Raw genomic sequence first — 18,919 nt, forward strand, 5'->3', positions numbered from 1 at the left:
AATGGCTTCAGAAAGTTATTTAACACTAGATCAGTTAAATAAGAAACGTCCTTACCGTCGTACTGTAGAAATTCCAAGAAGCTAACCATCCTAAACTACGAGCCTCTTCTAAATCAAGTCAAGAGCAAGGTTAATACCTGGAGTGAATCGCTTTCTTTTGCTGGAAGGTTGCTATTGGTGAACACTGTCATTGCTGGAATCACAAACTTGCAGCTGACGGATGAAGAAGACACCTACGTCTAGACTGTCAACGGATCAAACTGGAACAAGTACAACAGAGGATCAATCTACAAGGAACTCAAGAATCATGCACCCTTAGTTCAGTGGTACAACACAACTTGGTGTGAAGGAGGCATACCTAAACACAACTTCATGGCTTGGCTTTTTGAACTATACCGCAGCCCTACAAGAGATCGATAAATCAACTGGGGCCTCAATGTTGATCCATTCTGCCTTCTATGCAATGCGGCTCCAGAAACTCGAGATCACCTTCTTTTTGACTGCTATTACAGCTGAGAAGTCTGGTCCTCAACGTAGCTTTGCTAATCAGGTTAGCACTCCATTATCAACTACTTCAACAGTCTACGACTCCCAAAGCCTCACAAAAAAACTCCTCCTAATTGCTTGGAAATGCGCAATATACCTACTCTGGACCGAACGAAACTCAAGGCTCCACAGGAGATGCTTCAGATCGCCCACCTCTCTACTATCAACTCTCAACCTCACTTTCCGAAATAGATGGTCAAGTCTTCGATCACAGAACACAGTCTCGGTTTCAGCTATGATCCAGATGTGGCTCCGATGATCTCTTTAGTTATCTTGCACCGATCGGATCCTTTTTCTTCATCGCCTGCGACTTTCTCCTCCCTTCACTGCATGCTCTGTAATTGGTTGTCTCTGTTGGAGAAAAATTGGACTGGGCTCTTATCTAAACTTATTCTCTAATTATCAGGTTAACTAAGTAACTAAGACCGAAAACATTACTAAGGCCCAAAAGCCTGTATTTTTTCCTTTCCTGCATTTAAATAGAAAGCCTTTGGTCTGAGAAAAGTTGGCCGATTCTAGCACCAACTATCACCATCATGATTTTATATACATGAACTTCTTTTTTTTTGAAAAAAAAATTGTCTTTGTGTATATATTACATGAACTTTAAAGCTATGTTAAAACCTTCGTGAACTATATTAAATTTTGAAAGCACTATATGACCTATTAAAATATGGTGAAAAACTACGTAACTCATCTTCATTAATTAACGGTAATGGAGTGTTGTAGTAACAAAAATGTGTTGTTTTAATCTAGGGGCGGGCGTTCGGATACCCATTCGGGTTCGATTTGGATCTAAGTAGGTTCAGTTCGGATCGGATAACCCATTTAAATAATTTATAAAATTTTAAAATTCATTATATACTTTAAATTTCTCAAAATCTATAAATAAAATAATATATTACATATAAATTTGAATAACATATGTCAAAACACCTAAAATTAACATATAAATTGGTTTGGTTTGAATATTTTGATAGAGAATCAATAGAATTTTTAAGTATTTTTTGGTGTTTTCAGTATATTTTAGTTATCTTAGACATTTAGTTTTGACTATTTGTTTATATTTTCAAGTATTTTACACGCCTTAAGAGTATCTTATATATTTTGGATGTTTTTAATATACATTAAATCTAAAAATAATTAATATATTTAGGTATATAAATCTATTTTCGATATATTCGGATATTCGAAATACTTTGATTCGGGTCGGGTTCGGTTTCGGTTCTCTAGATACCAAATTTTGAACCCGTTCGGATATTTATTCAATTTTGGTTCCGGTTCGGTACTACTTTTTTGGAACGGGTATGGTTCAGTTTTTCGGATTCGGCTTTTTTGCCTAACCCTATTTTAATCTCTGTTTCATAGCAACATACGAAGACGTTTACTTTAAATTAATATAATAAAAATAAGTTCTAAAAATTCTTTTAAAATCATTCCAAATTACAATTAATATAGCCTTGCATCATTCCAAAATACGATCTGAGTTGAACTTGAACATGATTATTTCAAAACAGACGACATAGTCTCATCATTAAAAGGTGAACTATTTATAAAAAACAAAAAAAAATAATTAACTATTGTAAAACACGAAAGACAAACATCAAAAATTATGTAGAAAACAAATTTATATTCAAAAATGTGTCCATAACATATACATATATTCTAAAATTGATGTAAAAAAATTGTCATTCTTTATATGTTTTCATAAAATTAAAAATCAAACAAAACCCGTGCAACGCACGGGTCCATACCTAGTAATATATAATTTATCAATATTACTAACACAATGCCTGAAATTTCGAATATTTTAAAGCAACTAGAAAATTTACAAAGTAAATAATTAACTAGGAACACACATAAAAGTCAAGAATATACAGTAACTGAAATTCACATATAAAAAGTCATCCAATGAGATTACGTAGATATTTCCAATTAAAAAAGCAGGTTTGAATCCTACAAAACATAACAAAAACGAAAAAGAAAGGATAACAAAAAAATTAAATGCACGTGCTTTTTAATCATAAACAGTTGAGCTGGCTCTTTGAGTATATTTATCCAAAGTCAGACTGCTTTCAGACAAATACAACTCGGACGACACTGACAACTCGACGGCAGGATCCTCATCTTCGGATTCGGTTCGGTCCAACTAATTCTTACCAGTAAAATTAAACCGGTGAGGGTTCAACTACATATGTCTAAAACCTCACCACCCACAAATGTCTCATTACACAAAACTAAGAGCTAAAATGTTTATTCAATCAAATAATGAAACATGTATTCTACAATCAAAGAAGAAGACATATATTGATCCTTAGTATATACAAACATCACTATGGCTATCAGAGAAGAGATACTGTTCTCTTCCAAAACTGATCTTGGGCTCCAAGCATCGGCTCAGAGTCGGCTTTACGGGGTGAAATCTTGGAGCCAGAAGTGTTTGTCTCTGTGGTTTGAAAACTACTGAGAGAAGAAGTGGTGATGTCATCAAACCTCCAGTCGGTTAGGTAGCCTGGCTCGAAAGTGACATGACTGACCTCAACATCTCTGGTGATGTCATCAAATCTCCAATCGGTTAGGTAGCCTGGCTTAGAAGTGACATCACTGACCTCAACATCTCCTGACAACATGGCTACCACTCGTGACATTGGTGGTCTCAAGGAATGAGATGCTTGTGTGCATAGCAGAGCAACGCCAATCACTCGTTTCACTTCTTCCACATTGAATTCACTGAGCCTATCATCTATTAGTTCGACTTCACGACCTTTCTCGTGTAGATTCCATGCCTGTTTCAGCAGAGATACAAAAAGGATCCTTAGATTTCGTTACACTCAGTTATAACAAGTGAGTGAGGACGTACCCATTCAAGAAGATATTTTTTCTCATCATCTAAGATCTCATCAGAGTTTGGCCTTCCACTAACTAACTCAAGAGCCACAACACCAAAGGCATACACATCTGTTTTCTCTGTCAGATGACCACGCATTGCATACTCTGGCGCAAGATATCCACTGCATTGATATAGCAACACCACTTAAAAGTGTTATAAATCCAAAATAATGTTGAAACCAAACGCAGAGCTAAGGTTGTCAGGTTTTTGGGGAAACTTACATGGTCCCTGCAACTCCGGTACTTATGTGAGTTTTCTTGCCATGGTACAGTTTCGCCAGCCCAAAATCAGAAACTTTTGGGACCAGTTCGGAGTCTAGCAAAATGTTGCTGGCCTTCACATCCCTGTGTACAATGCGAACCCTAGCCTCCTCGTGGAGATAGACTAGTCCTCTGGCTACTCCTAAGCATATCTCGAAACGTGTTGACCAATCCAGATGTAAACTCCTTTCCCCTGCATCAATCACAAGTAAACTATGAGTGATTTTAGCTTGGCAGAAGCATGTATGTTATGTCTGTTCATTACCAAATAGTTCCTGGTCGAGACTTCCATTAGGGAGATACTCATACACGAGCAAACGATGATCTCCTTCAAAGCAGCAGCCGTAAAGTGTCACAAGGTTGCGATGTAGAACTGTAGAAATTGTTACAATTTCTGCAACAAATTGTCCTTTCCCTTGCCGAGATTCAACAGACAACAACTTCACAGCTACCTCTCTTCCATCTTTGAGGTTTCCCTGTTGAATGTGTTATACAAAAGGTATTACACATACTGTTCTTCAACGTATATCCAGATACTTTGGTACGGGTCTTGCCTTATAAACAGGCCCAAATCCACCCTCTCCGAGCTTGTTTGAGAGATTGAAGTCTTGAGTTGCACTTTTAAGTTCTGAGTAAGTAAATGTGTAAGGCTTTATTTCCATACTAAGCAGTTCTGCAAGAAGAAAAAAAAGTTCTAAAACGAAGCAATCTGAAAGATGATATCCAAGTTTGATTTTGACAAAGGGCCATACTAAGTAGCTCTGCAAGAAGAAGAAAAAAAAAACAGTTCTTATTACCTTCATCATCAGTGTATGGCTTTCTTCTTTTTCGTATGATGAAGATAACAACGCCCGCAAGGAAGCTAAAAAGTCCTACGCCAACAATGACACCAGTCCTATTATTTCTCTTTGATGGTGGCTTATTACCCACAGTTGGTGTAAAATCTGAGCAGCAATATGTAACAATTACTTAGGTATTTACTCGCATCAGAGACAGTGAAAATCACTATTGTGTGTTACCTGCCGCTGCACTGACTGCCAATATTATTGGCCCATAAGTCCCCTGATCAGGAATACAACATGTTCCTTTTCCAGCCCAGAAAAGATGAACTTCGATGTAATTTTCTGTCACATTTGCTTTATATTCTCTACGAACTGCCCTATCAGTGAAGCCACCAGCTGTTCTGCGTACATCAAAATCCTTTTCCACAAGTCTTCCCTGTAAAAGAATTTTCATTAGAACCAATGTCGGAGGAAGATTATCTACAGCTTGATAAAGTGGTGGAGACCTGGACATAAATATCAAATCTTCGTCTTCCAAGCCCTGTCCAAGAGTTAGAACTTGTCATTTGTATTTCAGCAAACTGAAGTGTGACGTTATAGACTCCATTTTCAAGCTCCAGACCATAATATCTTATGGAAGATGGAGAAAGTCTTGCTGTCTGAAAAAGCTCTGAGTCTGAAGTGTTGGTAAATTGTGATAGTAAAGTTTCTATATATCTATTATTGCTACTTCCGGCAAAGAGACCAATGCTACTAACTGCCCATCTCCTAGCAGCATTCACGAAAAACGAAGATGGTCCAAGATCCGCGTCATCTTTGTCATATAGTGCCCCACTAACAGACGTTATATCCGGGCCTCCGCAGTTGATTGAAAAGTTGTAATCTAAGACACCAATCATTAGAGAAATCTTATATGAGTGTGCTTTTACTTGCAATCAATGTTCATGCGTAAAGCTGTTATGGTGTAAATCAATGCTCACTGCACAAAGGTTATATTCATGTGCTTTTACTTGCAATCAATGTTTATGTATAAAGCTGTTATGAGGGTATATTCATGTGCTTTTGTTACACTTACAGATTCCTTTGCCTCCATTGCAACGGAAGTTCTTCTGCAGACAGTTCAGTCCTGATAAAACCCTTTTAACGAACAGAGAAATAATTTAAGAAATAAATTATAAGTCATTAGTGATTTTGCAAAATAAAAAAGAGACACTTGTAAGAAAATCACCTGTTGTCAAGACCTTCCAGTGTAAAGCTGTTAGCAACTAGGTTGCTGCACAAATAATATACAGTTTTGTTTACTATTCACTTAAGATATGATTATAAAACATATTTCCTTCACAGAAGAAGACTGAATATGATTATCTAAATAAGCCTAGTTAATAAAAATAAGGGAAATTTCTGAGATTGAAAAATATTGTGCCTATAAGTTGAGATATAGCCTTTTCACTTACAAATTCGAGTTTGGTAAGCTGACCCACGAAGGAAGACTTCCAGACAAATTATTGTACGACACATCTCTGTAAGTACAAAGAGGATATCAGGAGGATCTGTTAAACCTCTAAAAATAAAGGGATAAGATGAAACAATTAGGATTTGGTTATTCACATATTGCTCAAAGACTGGCTCTTTTGAGTGGGTAAGGAACCATTCAACGTGTTGTTTCCTAGAAACCTGATATATAGACAACAAATTTCCCCACAATTATTTAAACGGCTATGCACAAAGACCCAAAAGAAGCAGAAAAGATTCATCTTACAAGTGAGTAAGTCCAGTTAAATTGAAAAGTGAAGACGGTATTGGTCCACGCAGTTTGTTGAAGCTTAAATCACTGGAAAACAGACATGACTTTCACAAATCATATCACTTTTTTCACAGCAAAGACAGTTCCATCGACATATGTACTTACACTTCTTGCAAGCTTGAGTATTCTCCAATATCAGATGGTATTTCCCCCGTGAGATTGCTGTTCCTCAATACTCTGCCACATAGATCATCAATGTTAAATACACAGAAGGGAGAGAAGCAGATCAACAGTATGTTTATCTGATCATGAATTGGAGGAGTATAGCTCGAATCAATGCTGCCTTACAATCTACTTAGATTTTTCATGTCTTTGATGAATTCAAGAGAAGAGCTTCCATTGGATATATCTCCTAGCCTCCTACATTGAGAATATGAATATGTGGAGAAAGAGAAAGGGCGACAAATAATGAGCTATGACAACAATGCAACACATACAGTTCTGTCAAAGAAGTTAAGTTGGAAAATGACGACGGTATCGGACCACTCAAACCAGTTCCGACAATTCTCCTGCAATAAAATACGGACCACTCAAACTAATATAGAAAGTATAAAAACACGAGCATTTATATAACATTCCAGTAAATTAGATTTCTTCTTACAAGACAGTAAGTTTGGTCCAGTTTCCAATAAAGTCTGGTATCCGACCTGTAACTTCCAGATCCATCATCCAGCTGATACAACATTTTTGGGGGTAAAAAAATCACCCCAAGACCCAAAAACAAAACTAATCTTTTTTGTAAATATGTGAATTTACTATAGCTTACACTCGTTGCAGCTCCACAAGATTAGCAAATGCTAAAGGTATTTCCCCGCTAAGACCAGAACTATCTATGTAGCTGCAATAGATGACTTTATATTATAACCAAGAAGTAAATACACAAAACATTGGACAGATGCACTCACATTTCCTGTAGCTTTGTACAACTCCCAATTTCAGCTGGCATAGAACCAGAAAAGTTATTTGAACCAATGCTACTGCACATATAAGTATAAAGAACCATCTCTCAAGAAGAGAAGATCACCATATTTAAGGAAACAAGAAGGACCAAAGCTTACAGCATTTTTAGATTGGTAAGCAAACCAATCTCCTTGGGAACAGGGCCAGACAACGCATTGATCCCAAATGTCCTACGTGATAAAACAGTTGAACTCTGTTAACTGAACGAGCAAGAAAGAAAAATGTTGAAAGGTTTCACAGCCTTTACATCCATTCCATTCGAGTCAGGTTCCCAATTGCAGGAGACAAGGGTCCTGTCAGAAAGTTTTGACCCAAGTTCCTGTAAAAAAAGAGTAAAGATGTGATCTTGATGTCTTTTGTATGCATCACACAGTCTCAAGAATTGATTATATGAACTTGTGAGGTTTCTGATAAACCATACAGATTTGTGAGGTGTTTCAAAGTCCATAGCTCATCAGGTATAGTTCCTACAATATCTTTTGAATAAACCTTCCTGTGAAGAACAAAAAAAAAAAACAAAGTTTGAGAGTCATTAAATCATATCTGCTGATTCTCTGAGGAAGAATGCATCGAACAGATGGTGTGCACGAAGAGGGGAAAGAGGCTCTACAGTGCGGTGATGCGGCAGGTGGAGTTGGCGAAAGTACACGCACATTTGATTATAGGGTTGTGGGCAGGATCATCGACGGAGACACCGCCGTCTCCGGCGGCGCCGGAGCAAAGCTCGCCGCTGATGTTCCAATCATTCGACGCATTGATCTTCCAAGTCGCGAAAATTGAGTTCAACGCACGCGCTGTTTTGTTCTAGCACAAAAAATAGAAGTTAATGTTTTATAAAAGTCACGAACTTAGGATTTTGAGTTAAAGCGTGGGGTTTAGGATTTAGGATTTAGGGTTTAGGGTTTAGAGTTTAGGGTTTAGGGTTTAGGTTTTAGAGTTGAGAAATGAGGTTTTTGGGATAAGATTTCAAATTTTGAAAAATAAAAAAATTAAAATTTTAAAAGGATAAACTTACAAATGTGCTATTTTTGTCATTTTAATTTTTGAGTGCTATTTCTGTGATATAAACTTAGAAATGTGCTATTTTGGAAATTTGTCGTTTTATATTTTACTAATTTTTTTTTGCATCTTTTATATTTATCACATATATCTCTATGTTTAATTGATGCACTTTCGGTTTTTATTTTACTTTTTTTTCTTTTAAAAAATTGGTTTTATACAGTTACAGAGTGGAAATGAAATTCCATTTTTCTTGCTGTGAAAACTAATAACATTTTTCTTACAGAGTGGAAATTGAACAATATGGAATGAACAAGTATAAACATCTTGCTGTGAAAACTAAGAACATTTTTCTTATTATGACAAATGTTTTGATAAAGACATATCAAAGTGCAATTTATTTATCATCATCTTCTTAGACTAAATTATATTTTGATTTTGTTACTAACTTCGAAAATGTACTATTTTAATTGTTTGAATGTTTATCAAATATTTAAACTTAACTAGTTAAAATAATTTCTTTTCTTTTTTAATTTGTTTCTATTAATTTTAGCTATAATGTTTTTCTGTTGGATTAATTTTGACGATATGATTGAAAATCCTTCAAAAAGTATAATGAAACTTCAAAAGCATGACATTGTACTAATAGTATTTGAGATTTCATCTCATTTAATATAACTGTATCTAATGAACAATTTTTATCATATCAAATACTAAATTAAGTTCTTATGACATACAATTATTTCTAGCATTTTATAAACTTATAAATTCCAGAATAAGACATTTATTTGTACGGCAACTATCACTAATATAGTGGTAGGAATTACATATCATGTTCAATTTGTTCAACAAAATTGATAAATCAAAATTATCACTTTATTGCCAAAAATGTCTTAAATCACAATCAGTTGGAGTTTCTTTATAATATTCACAATTTTTATAGTTATTAAAAATAAATATTCATCTTTATTAAAGTTTAAAATTTAAATAAACTTTTTTGAGATTCAGAATTAAACTTGTAGCAGATGATGGAAGTGATTATGTAACTTTTGTCATACTTGATGAAGATAATTCAAAACAGCTAGATCAATTTCTGAAAATAAGCTTCATATTATAAAAATATGTACATATTAATTGTATTATCAAAAATTTTATCAACATATCAATGCTGAGCTGACACATAAAAAACTAACTTGAATAAAGATTTAAAAATATTTGCAAAAGTGTACGTTTGGTTTTGAACCAAACTTATTTATTCGAGATTTAAAAAGAAAAGATTTTGAATCTTCTTATCAAAATTTTGCAGCTTCAAAGATTGAGAATTACAAAAAGATAATATACTACATATTATGTTTGATAGATCTCTTATATTGTGTAACTTAATATTTAAAATTTTGGTTTCTGTTTAGTCCACTTCAATGAATAATTTCAAATTAAAACCTCAGAAAATTCATACAACGCACTACTCTATATCTGATATATGTACGTGTTTTCTATTTAAGGAAGAGTAATGATTTAAAATATGCAGATTCAAACAAAACACGAAAGACTGATTGTTTAGTATCCCATTATGCTAGCACAATTAAGTTAGCCAACTATATAAAATCCAACGCAAAATTAAAACATAAAATCAAAGACAGACCTTCGTCCGGATGAGTAGTATCTCCGGTTCGGTTTTGAGCTCGAACCACGTGAACCGAACCGTGAATACACAAGAACCAGACAGTGAGAGTAGTAGACACGAAGACCGTCGTAATCTAGGCATCGTCGACAGGAGAAATAAGATCTTAAAGAGCTGGATGTTTTACTTTGGTTCAAAAACACAACGGCTATGGTGTATATGTAGATTTTTGAAGAGATTAATTTGCTAATTTGATCTGATTTATAACATAAGCAAACACATTAATGCCTCGTTCGTTGAATCTTAAAACATGATTGATGTTGACTCTTAAAGCTGTAGACATTTCAAAAATGTGCAATCAGTCACCGCCATAGTTATTACAACTTCCACCATTAGCCTTTTAATTTCGATAATACACAATTAAGAGAAATTACACAGAAATTATACATTAAGACATTTTCTAATTTTACTTTTCAATATTAGACACTTCAAACTATCTAGACATTTTAAAAGATGAAAAAGCCTCTTATCTCATTTTTGTCTCTTTCGTTTCAATCTCTCATTTTTCTTTTTGGATCATCTTTTCTCCTTCTCATCTCACCATCTTACTTGCGATGCTTTTGTCAAACTATAAACGATAGAGAAAAGTCAAACCCAAAAACTTCAATTTTGCTTCATTCATTTATTCAATTAAAACAACTTTAATCACACTTTGATCATTCTTACCCATTCAAATCCTATAATATATTTCTTCCTTTTCTTCACCGACGGTGGTGCAAGTCAACGAACGGCTGATACCAGGATGACGGAAGCAATATGAGATGAAACGATTTGCTTTGCTCTTGCAGACTTAAAATTGTCTTTAGCTTTTATTTGAAATGTCACAAAAACGTTTTTTTTAACGCTGGATAATTACAACTATGAAAAATATTACAGATGATTTTACAGCCGACAATTCTACCTGTCGTACGAGGATTCACGTCTAACTACATCACCTGAGCCGCCATATGGGATCCATGCTTGACGGTACTCCTTGCGCCATGCTACAGATATCTTGATAAGCTTTTTCTTCTTTAGTTCACATAATTACGTCTTTTCCGGAAATTGAAACTCAGACCTCCTGTATAGAAGCATTAATGAAACCTTGGTCAAACCATTTGACCAAAGGGGCTTCCTTGAAGCTCTGATTAATTTTTTTTTGGAGGGGAAGGGGGGGGAGGGGGGGGGGATTGGTATATACAATTCTTTAGTATTAGTTTTTTTATCTGTGCTATTGTTTGTTCCTTTTTGCATATATGTAAGTTGTATGTTTTTTGCTTTTGTTCATGCAAATGGAGAATTTTCTTTATGCAACATGTTTTTAGCAAAGACAATTTTAATGAAATTATATTAATTTAGTCATGAGCAAATACACCAAACTCGATAATCCGAACCCGATCCGATAAAAATGATACGAGCCGGATTTGGATCTTGCTAAGAAACTGATTAGATCTTTAGAATTGGTATTATGGGTGTTCGGGTCAGTACGGTATATATTTGAAATCTGATCGAGTATATTTATGATTCGAGTTCATATTGTACTCAAATTACTTTTTTCATCTCATAACTCAATTAAAGCAGTCCCATAAATCATGATATTCTTTCTACATATCATTTTGTAATGTTATTCTCATATATTCACTCTAATTTCTTCTATTCATTCGGTGATTTAGAAATCTGAAACCCTAAATTTAGGATCTTATATAGTTTTTCCAATTCTTCAAAATGAAAACACAAAATTATGGATTCCAACTATCTCCTCCTTCCGAGACTTCAAGGAATCATTTACATGTACTCATAATTCTTCTTTGTACTTGATATGTATATAATATCATGAATTAGTCGAGCATTTTTTAGTTCGGGTTTATCGAGTTCGATTTGTTAAACAATCATTTTGAATTTTGTTCGAACCAATACACTTTGTTTTGTGTTCCTTTCTTTGTAGTTTACAAGGTTTGGGAGTTTATTTTGAAACTTGTGTATGATCTGTTTTAGCTCAACATTCTCATTACTTGGGTTCGTGTTCGTGTTAATATGTGGTTTGTTGTTAGTTGGTTATTTTTTATACCCAAATTTGTTAGTCTTTATTGTTAGCATAATGTTTTGTACATAAGTTATCGTTAAGAATTATGTTTGTTATTGTTAAGTTGAGTTTTGTACTTCTTTATTGTTAGCATAATGTTTTGTATATGAATTATCGTTAATAGTTATGACTAGTTTGCAAGAGTTCTTATACGACCAAGTTCATATTTTAACCTAATGATTTCAGTCATTAGCGAAGTCATAAAAGTATTCATTCAAGTTAAGTGGATATATTTAGAAAAGAAACAAGTTTTTTTGGGTTACTTAAATCTGGTTTAGGACCAAACTCAAAAGTTTTCGAGGTGCAACCAGTTTTCATATAATTTACTAACCTCAAACCGAATCCAAGTAAATTCGAAATAAAACCGAATCAAACTTTTAAAGTATCCGAATGGGATTAAAAATCATGCCTTCAAAAACTCGAACCAAACATGACAGGACACCAGATTGTCTGCCTAGATAAACTGATCAACTAGATCCATTTCTGTTTTGTTTCTAGAGTTTCTAAAAGTTAAGAAGGTAAAATCAGAGCACAGTTCATAGACACTGAATTCTTGCATTGAGTTAATTTTAAGTTCTTTATCCATATGGACAACGATTTGTAAGCTATAAAGTATACAGTTCTCACTTACAGTGGACCTCAAATATACATTCTTTCTTTCAATGGCCCATAGAACAAAATATATCTTAACTTCACCACAACACAAATATCACATTAGAGAAAAAAAAGTAGAGCTAAAATATTTATCCAATAAAAAAATGAAATATGTTTCTCCAATCAAGGAAGAAGATATTGAACCCGTATAGAAGCATCACCATGGCCAACAGAGAAGAGATATTGTCATCTTCCAACATTGATCTTGGCTCCAAGCATTGGAAGAGAGTCAGTGTTTCCGGGTGATATCTTGGAGCTAGAAGTGTCTGTCTCTTTGGTTTGAAAGCCAGAGGAAGTGGTGATATCATCATATCTCCAGTCAGTTAGGTAGCCTGGCTTGGAAGTGACATGACTGACCTCAACATCCCCCGACAACATAGCCACCACTCGTGACATTGGTGGTCTCAAGGAATGAGATGCTTGTGTGCATAACAGAGCAACGCCAATCACTCGTTTCACTTCTTCAACATTGAATTCACTTAGCCTATCATCTATTAGTTCAACTTCACGGCCTTTCTCGTGTAGATTCCATGTCTGTGTCACCAGAGATACACATAAGATCATTGGACTTTGTTAAACCATTCATGACTATAGCAAAAATGAGGACGTACCCATTCAAGAAGATACTTTTTATCGTCATCTAAGACCTCATCAGAGTTTGGCCTTCCACTAACTAGCTCAAGAGCCACAACACCAAATGCATACACATCTGTTTTCTCCGTTAAATGTCCACGCATTGCATACTCTGGCGCAAGATATCCACTGCATTGACATAGCAAAAGCTCACTACGTTTACAACCTCTCTTCCTCTGTTCTATCACCTATACTCAACTTGCTTACTCAAACTCTCGATGCCCCTCTCTCTCCAACCCCAGTTCATATATAAAGATAAGCATAAAAGATAACTAAACCATAGTTACTTTTATTATGAGCTATGGTTACTTGCACTTATCTAGTAAAGAGCCCATAACCTTTTACCATTTGAACCTTCTGCCTCTATCACAACAACACTCAAATGTGTTAAAACATCCAAAATAATGGGAGTTATGGGGAGACTTACATGGTCCCTGCAACTCCGGTACTTATGTGAGTTTTCTTGTCATGGTATAGTTTCGCCAGCCCAAAATCAGAAACTTTTGGAACCAGTTCGGAGTCTAGCAAAATGTTGCTGGCCTTCACATCCCTGTGTACAATGCGAACCCTCGCCTCCTCGTGGAGATAGACTAGTCCTCTGGCTACTCCTAAGCATATCTCGAAACGTGTTGACCAATCAAGATGCAAACTCTTTTCCCCTACAACAATTAAATCAATGAGTGATTTTAGCTTGGCAAAGAATCATGAATCCGTATGTCATCTCTTTGTTCATTACCAAATAGTGCCTGATCGAGACTTCCATTAGGGAGATACTCATATACGAGCAAACGATGATCTCCTTCAAAGCAGCACCCGTAAAGTGTTACTAAGTTGCGATGTAGAACTGTAGAAATTGTTACAATTTCTGCAACAAATTGTCCTTTCCCTTGCCTGGATCCAACCGACAACAGCTTCACAGCTACCTCTCTTCCATCTTTGAGGTTTCCCTGTTGAATGTATAAAAAGGTATTACACAAACTCTTCTTTCAACGTATATGCAGATACTTTGGTATGGGACTTACCTTATAAACAGGTCCAAATCCACCCTCTCCAAGCTTGTTCGAGAGATTGAAATCTTGAGTTGCACTTTTAAGTTCCGAATAAGTAAATGTGTAAGGCTTTATTTCCATACTAAGTAGCTCTGCAAGAACAAAAAAAGAACAGTTCTCAAAATGAAGCAATCTGAAAGATGAATATTCAAGTTTGATGGTGACAGAGAGCCAAAACATCTATACCTTCATCATCAGTGTAAGGCTTTCTTCTTTTTCGTATGATGAAGACAACAACACCCACAAGGATGCTCAAAAGTCCTAAGCCAACAATAACACCGACAATAATACCAGTCTTGTTCTTTCCCTTTGATGGTGGCTTATTATCCACAGTTGGTCTAAAATCTGAGCAGCAATATGTAACCCTTGTTAGGTATTTACTCACATTAGAGAGTGAAAATCACTATTGTGTGTTACCTGGCGTTGCACTGACTGCCGATATTATAGGCCCATAAGCCCCCTGAATAGGAATACAACATGTTCCTTTTCCAGCCCAGAAAAGATGAACTTCGAGGTAATTTTCTGTCACATTTGCTTTATATTCTCTATGAACTGCCCTATTAGTAGAGCCACCAGCTGTTCTGCGTACATCAAAATCCTTTTCCACAAGTCTTCCCTGAAAAAGATACATTTTACAGTTCATAAGAACCAGTGTCGGAGGAAGATTATCTACAGCTTGATAAAGTGGTGCAGACCTGGACATAAATGTCAAACCGTCGTCTTCCAACCCCTTTCCAAGAGTTAGAACCTTCCATTTGTATTTCAGCAAACTGAAGTGTTACAGTATAGCCTCCATTCTCGAGCCCCAGGCCATAATACCTTAGGGAAGATGCAGAAAGTCTTGCTGTCTGAAAAAGCTCTGAGTCTGAAGTGTTGGTAAATTGTGATAGTGAAGAAGCTATATATGCATTACTGCTACTTCCGGCAAAAAGACCAATGCTACTAGCTGCCCATCTCCTAGCAGCATTCACAAAAAACGAAGATGGTCCAAGATCCGCGTCGTCTTTCTCAAATAGTGCCCTGCTAACAGACCTTTTATCCGGTCCTCCGCAGTTGATTGAAAAGTTGTAATCTAAGACACCAAAGAGCAATCTTATATGAGTGTTTTTATTTGCAATCAATGCTCATGTGTTTTTGTTACACTTACAGATTCCTTTGCCTCGATTGCAAGGGAAGTTCTTTTGCAGACAATTCAGTCCTGATAAAACCCTTTTAACAAATAGAAAAACGACTTGAGAAAGAAATGGCAAGTCTTTTATCCTATTGCAAATAAAAAAAGAGAAACATATCAAATCACCTGTTGTCAAGACCTTCCAGTGTGAAGTTGTTAGCAACTAGGTTACTGCACAAATAATATACAGTTTTGTTTTAATATATTCCCTTGAAATATGAATATAAATAAGGAATTTTCTGAGAATTGAAAAATATAGTGACTATAAGTTGATAGATAGCCTTTTCACTTACAATTTCGAGTTTGGTAAGCTGACCCACGAAGGAAGAATTCCAGACACATTATTGTACGACACATCACTATAAGTACAAAGAACAATAATTAGTGTCTATAGAACCAGTATGAAACTTAAGCCGGTATCAGGAGGATCTGTTAAACCCTCTAAAATATTAAGGAATAAGATGAAACAAGTTGGTTTTGGTTACTCACATATTGCTTAACGACTGACTCTTTTGAGTGGGCAAGGAACCATTCAACGTGTTGTTTCCTAAAAACCTGATATATAGACAACAAATTTCCCCACAATTATTTGAATGGACCAAAAGAAGACCCAAAAGACACAAAAAATATATCATCTTACAAGTGAGTAAGTCGAGTTAAGTTGAAAAGTGAAGACGGTATTGGTCCATGTAGTTTGTTGAAGCTTAAATCACTGAAAAACAGACATGAATTAAACCATTCCTGTTCAACAGCAAAGACAGGTCCATCGAACATATGTACTTACACTTGTTGCAGGCTTGAGTACTCTCCAATATCAGATGGTATTACCCCCGTGAGATTATTGTTCCTCAATACTCTGCGACATAGATCATCAATGTTAAATTCACGGAGGGGAGAGAAACGGAACGTTAATCAAGGCCGCCTTACAATGTACTCAGAGATTTCATGTCTTTGATGAACTCAAGAGTAGAGCTTCCATTGGATATATCTCCTAGCCTCCTACATTGAGAATATGAATATGTGGAGAAAGAGAAAGGGCGACAAATAATGAGCTATGACAACAATGCAACACATACAGTTCTGTCAAAGAAGTTAAGTTGGAAAATGACGACGGTATCGGACCACTCAAACCAGTTCCGACAATTCTCCTGCAATAAAATACGGACCACTCAAACTAATATAGAAAGTATAAAAACACGAGCATTTATATAACATTCCAGTAAATTAGATTTCTTCTTACAAGACAGTAAGTTTGGTCCAGTTTCCAATAAAGTCTGGTATCCGACCTGTAACTTCCAGATCCATCATCCAGCTGATACAACATTTTTGGGGGTAAAAAAATCACCCCAAGACCCAAAAACAAAACTAATCTTTTTTGTAAATATGTGAATTTACTATAGCTTACACTCGTTGCAGCTCCACAAGATTAGCAAATGCTAAAGGTATTTCCCCGCTAAGACCAGAACTATCTATGTAGCTGCAATAGATGACTTTATATTATAACCAAGAAGTAAATACACAAAACATTAGACATATGCACTCACATTTGCTGTAGCTTTGTACAACTCCCAATTTCAGCTGGCATAGAACCGGAAAAGTTATTTGAACTAATGCTACTGCAAATATATAGGTATAAGGAACCATCAAGAAAAGAACATCACCATATTTAAGCAAACAAGAAGCACGCAAAAGCTTACAGCAGTTTTAGATTTGTAAGCAAACCAATCTCCTTGGGAACAGGGCCAGACAACGCATTGATCCCAAATGTCCTACGTGATAAAAAAAGTTGAGCATTGTTAATTGAACGTGAAAGAAATTCAACAGGACGCAGGGTTTCACAGCCTTACATCCATTCCATTCGAGTCAGATTCCCAATTGCAGGAGACAAGGGTCCCGTCAGAAAGTTTTGACCCAAGTTCCTGTAAGAAGAGTAAAGATGTGATCTTTAGGTCTTTTGGATGCTTCACAGAGTCTCAAGATGTGTATGATATAAAACTTGTAAATGCATGTGCTTAAAACCATACAGATTCGTGAGGTATTCAAGAGTCCAGAGCTCATCAGGTAGAGTTCCTACAACATCTATCGCATAAACCTTCCTGTGGAAAGAAAAAATCATAATTAGTGATTCACTCTGGGAGAATTCATCGAACAGATGGTGTGCACGAAGAGGGGAAAGAGGCTCTACACTGCGGTGATGCGGCAGGTGGAGTTGGCGAAAGTACACGTGCATTTGATCATTGGGTTGTAAGCACCATCGTCGATGGAGACACCGCCGTCTATGGCGGCGCCAGAGCAAAGCTCGCCGCTGATGTTCCATTCATTCGACGCTCGGATCTTCCAAGTAGCGAAAATGGAGTTCAACGCACGCGCTGTCAATTTATATTTACTTAACTTAATAGGGATTATTGGTTGTTGTATTTTAATAGATTTGAAAATCCTAACTAAATCTAGTGTTATTGGTTCTATGATTTTCAAATCTGTATTAAAATCATGTGTTATTGGTTTAATGATTCATAAATTTTATATCAAATCAAGTGTTATTCAATCGTACAGATTTACTAATATATTTGATTTAATAATGGATTTGAATGGATTTGTTTGGATTTTTTAGTTAAAAATACAAAGACTCAAATCCGAGAGAAAACCTCCGGATTTGTATATTTTACTTGGATTTATAAATACTATATGGATTTTTAAATCAATCAAAATATATAAACCAATAACACCTCCTTAATGTTCATTAAATCTGTCTTTTTAATAAACATTTTTACTCTTTTATATACATAAATCAATTTATAATACTGTTAACAAAAAAAATAACTAAAATATAGTTCCATTGACATTTTCCACTTTTTTATATATTTTGCGAGTTTTTTTTTCCGTCCGTTCCAAACCATATGATAACCAATAAAAAAGCATATAGAATGATTTTTAGCAAAAAAAAAAAAACGTATAGAGTGATTTTAAGTTCATAAATGTATTATATAATTATGCTAAATAAGCTCATGATTGCATTAAAGCCAGATACTAGTTGAAACTAATCGGTAAAGAAGCACGTATGATATTATCAATGAGGATCCAAAGACTTAGGTGCAGCCTATATAATCCAATCGAGTCAAAAAGACAGACCTTCGTCCGGATGAGTAGTGGCTCGGGTTCGGTTCTGAGCTCGGACCACGTGAACCAAACCGTGAATACACAAGAACAAGACAGCAAGTAGTAGACACGGAGACCGTCGTAATCTAGGCATGGTCGACCGGAGAAGAAGATGCTAAAGAGCTTGAGGTATTTATTACTTATCGCTCGAAAACAATGACTATGGTGTTTATGTAGACTGAAAATATCAATTTGCTAATTTAATATGATTAATAATCTAAAGATACACACTAGTCCCTCCTCATTCGTCAAGCGCGTGGGCGTGTGTGTAG

General features: G+C 35.5%; 1 protein-coding gene and 1 pseudogene across 1 annotated transcript; both read right to left on the reverse strand.

Annotated features, from left to right (window-relative positions):
• Positions 1-2,680: 2,680 nt before the first annotated feature.
• Positions 2,681-10,021, reverse strand: LOC106378026 (annotated as a pseudogene).
• A 2,502-nt stretch (positions 10,022-12,523) lies between these two features.
• LOC106381157 (probable LRR receptor-like serine/threonine-protein kinase At1g56130) lies at positions 12,524-18,919 on the reverse strand. The gene is made up of 24 exons (XM_013821026.3): positions 18,621-18,919; positions 17,677-17,860; positions 17,516-17,587; positions 17,339-17,410; positions 17,189-17,260; positions 17,036-17,107; positions 16,897-16,968; positions 16,732-16,803; positions 16,568-16,639; positions 16,419-16,490; positions 16,276-16,347; positions 16,132-16,203; positions 15,981-16,046; positions 15,785-15,850; positions 15,618-15,662; positions 15,468-15,529; positions 15,016-15,392; positions 14,738-14,936; positions 14,507-14,665; positions 14,294-14,412; positions 14,008-14,218; positions 13,699-13,930; positions 13,250-13,400; positions 12,524-13,172 (listed from the first exon to the last, which is right to left on the reverse strand). Exons 1-24 carry the CDS (start codon positions 18,739-18,741, stop codon positions 12,825-12,827), a joined length of 3,060 nt encoding a protein of 1,019 aa, XP_013676480.1. The 5' UTR covers positions 18,742-18,919; the 3' UTR covers positions 12,524-12,824.

The sequence above is a fragment of the Brassica napus genome, chromosome C2, assembly GCF_020379485.1.
Source record: "Brassica napus cultivar Da-Ae chromosome C2, Da-Ae, whole genome shotgun sequence".
Classification (NCBI taxonomy): domain Eukaryota; kingdom Viridiplantae; phylum Streptophyta; class Magnoliopsida; order Brassicales; family Brassicaceae; genus Brassica; species Brassica napus.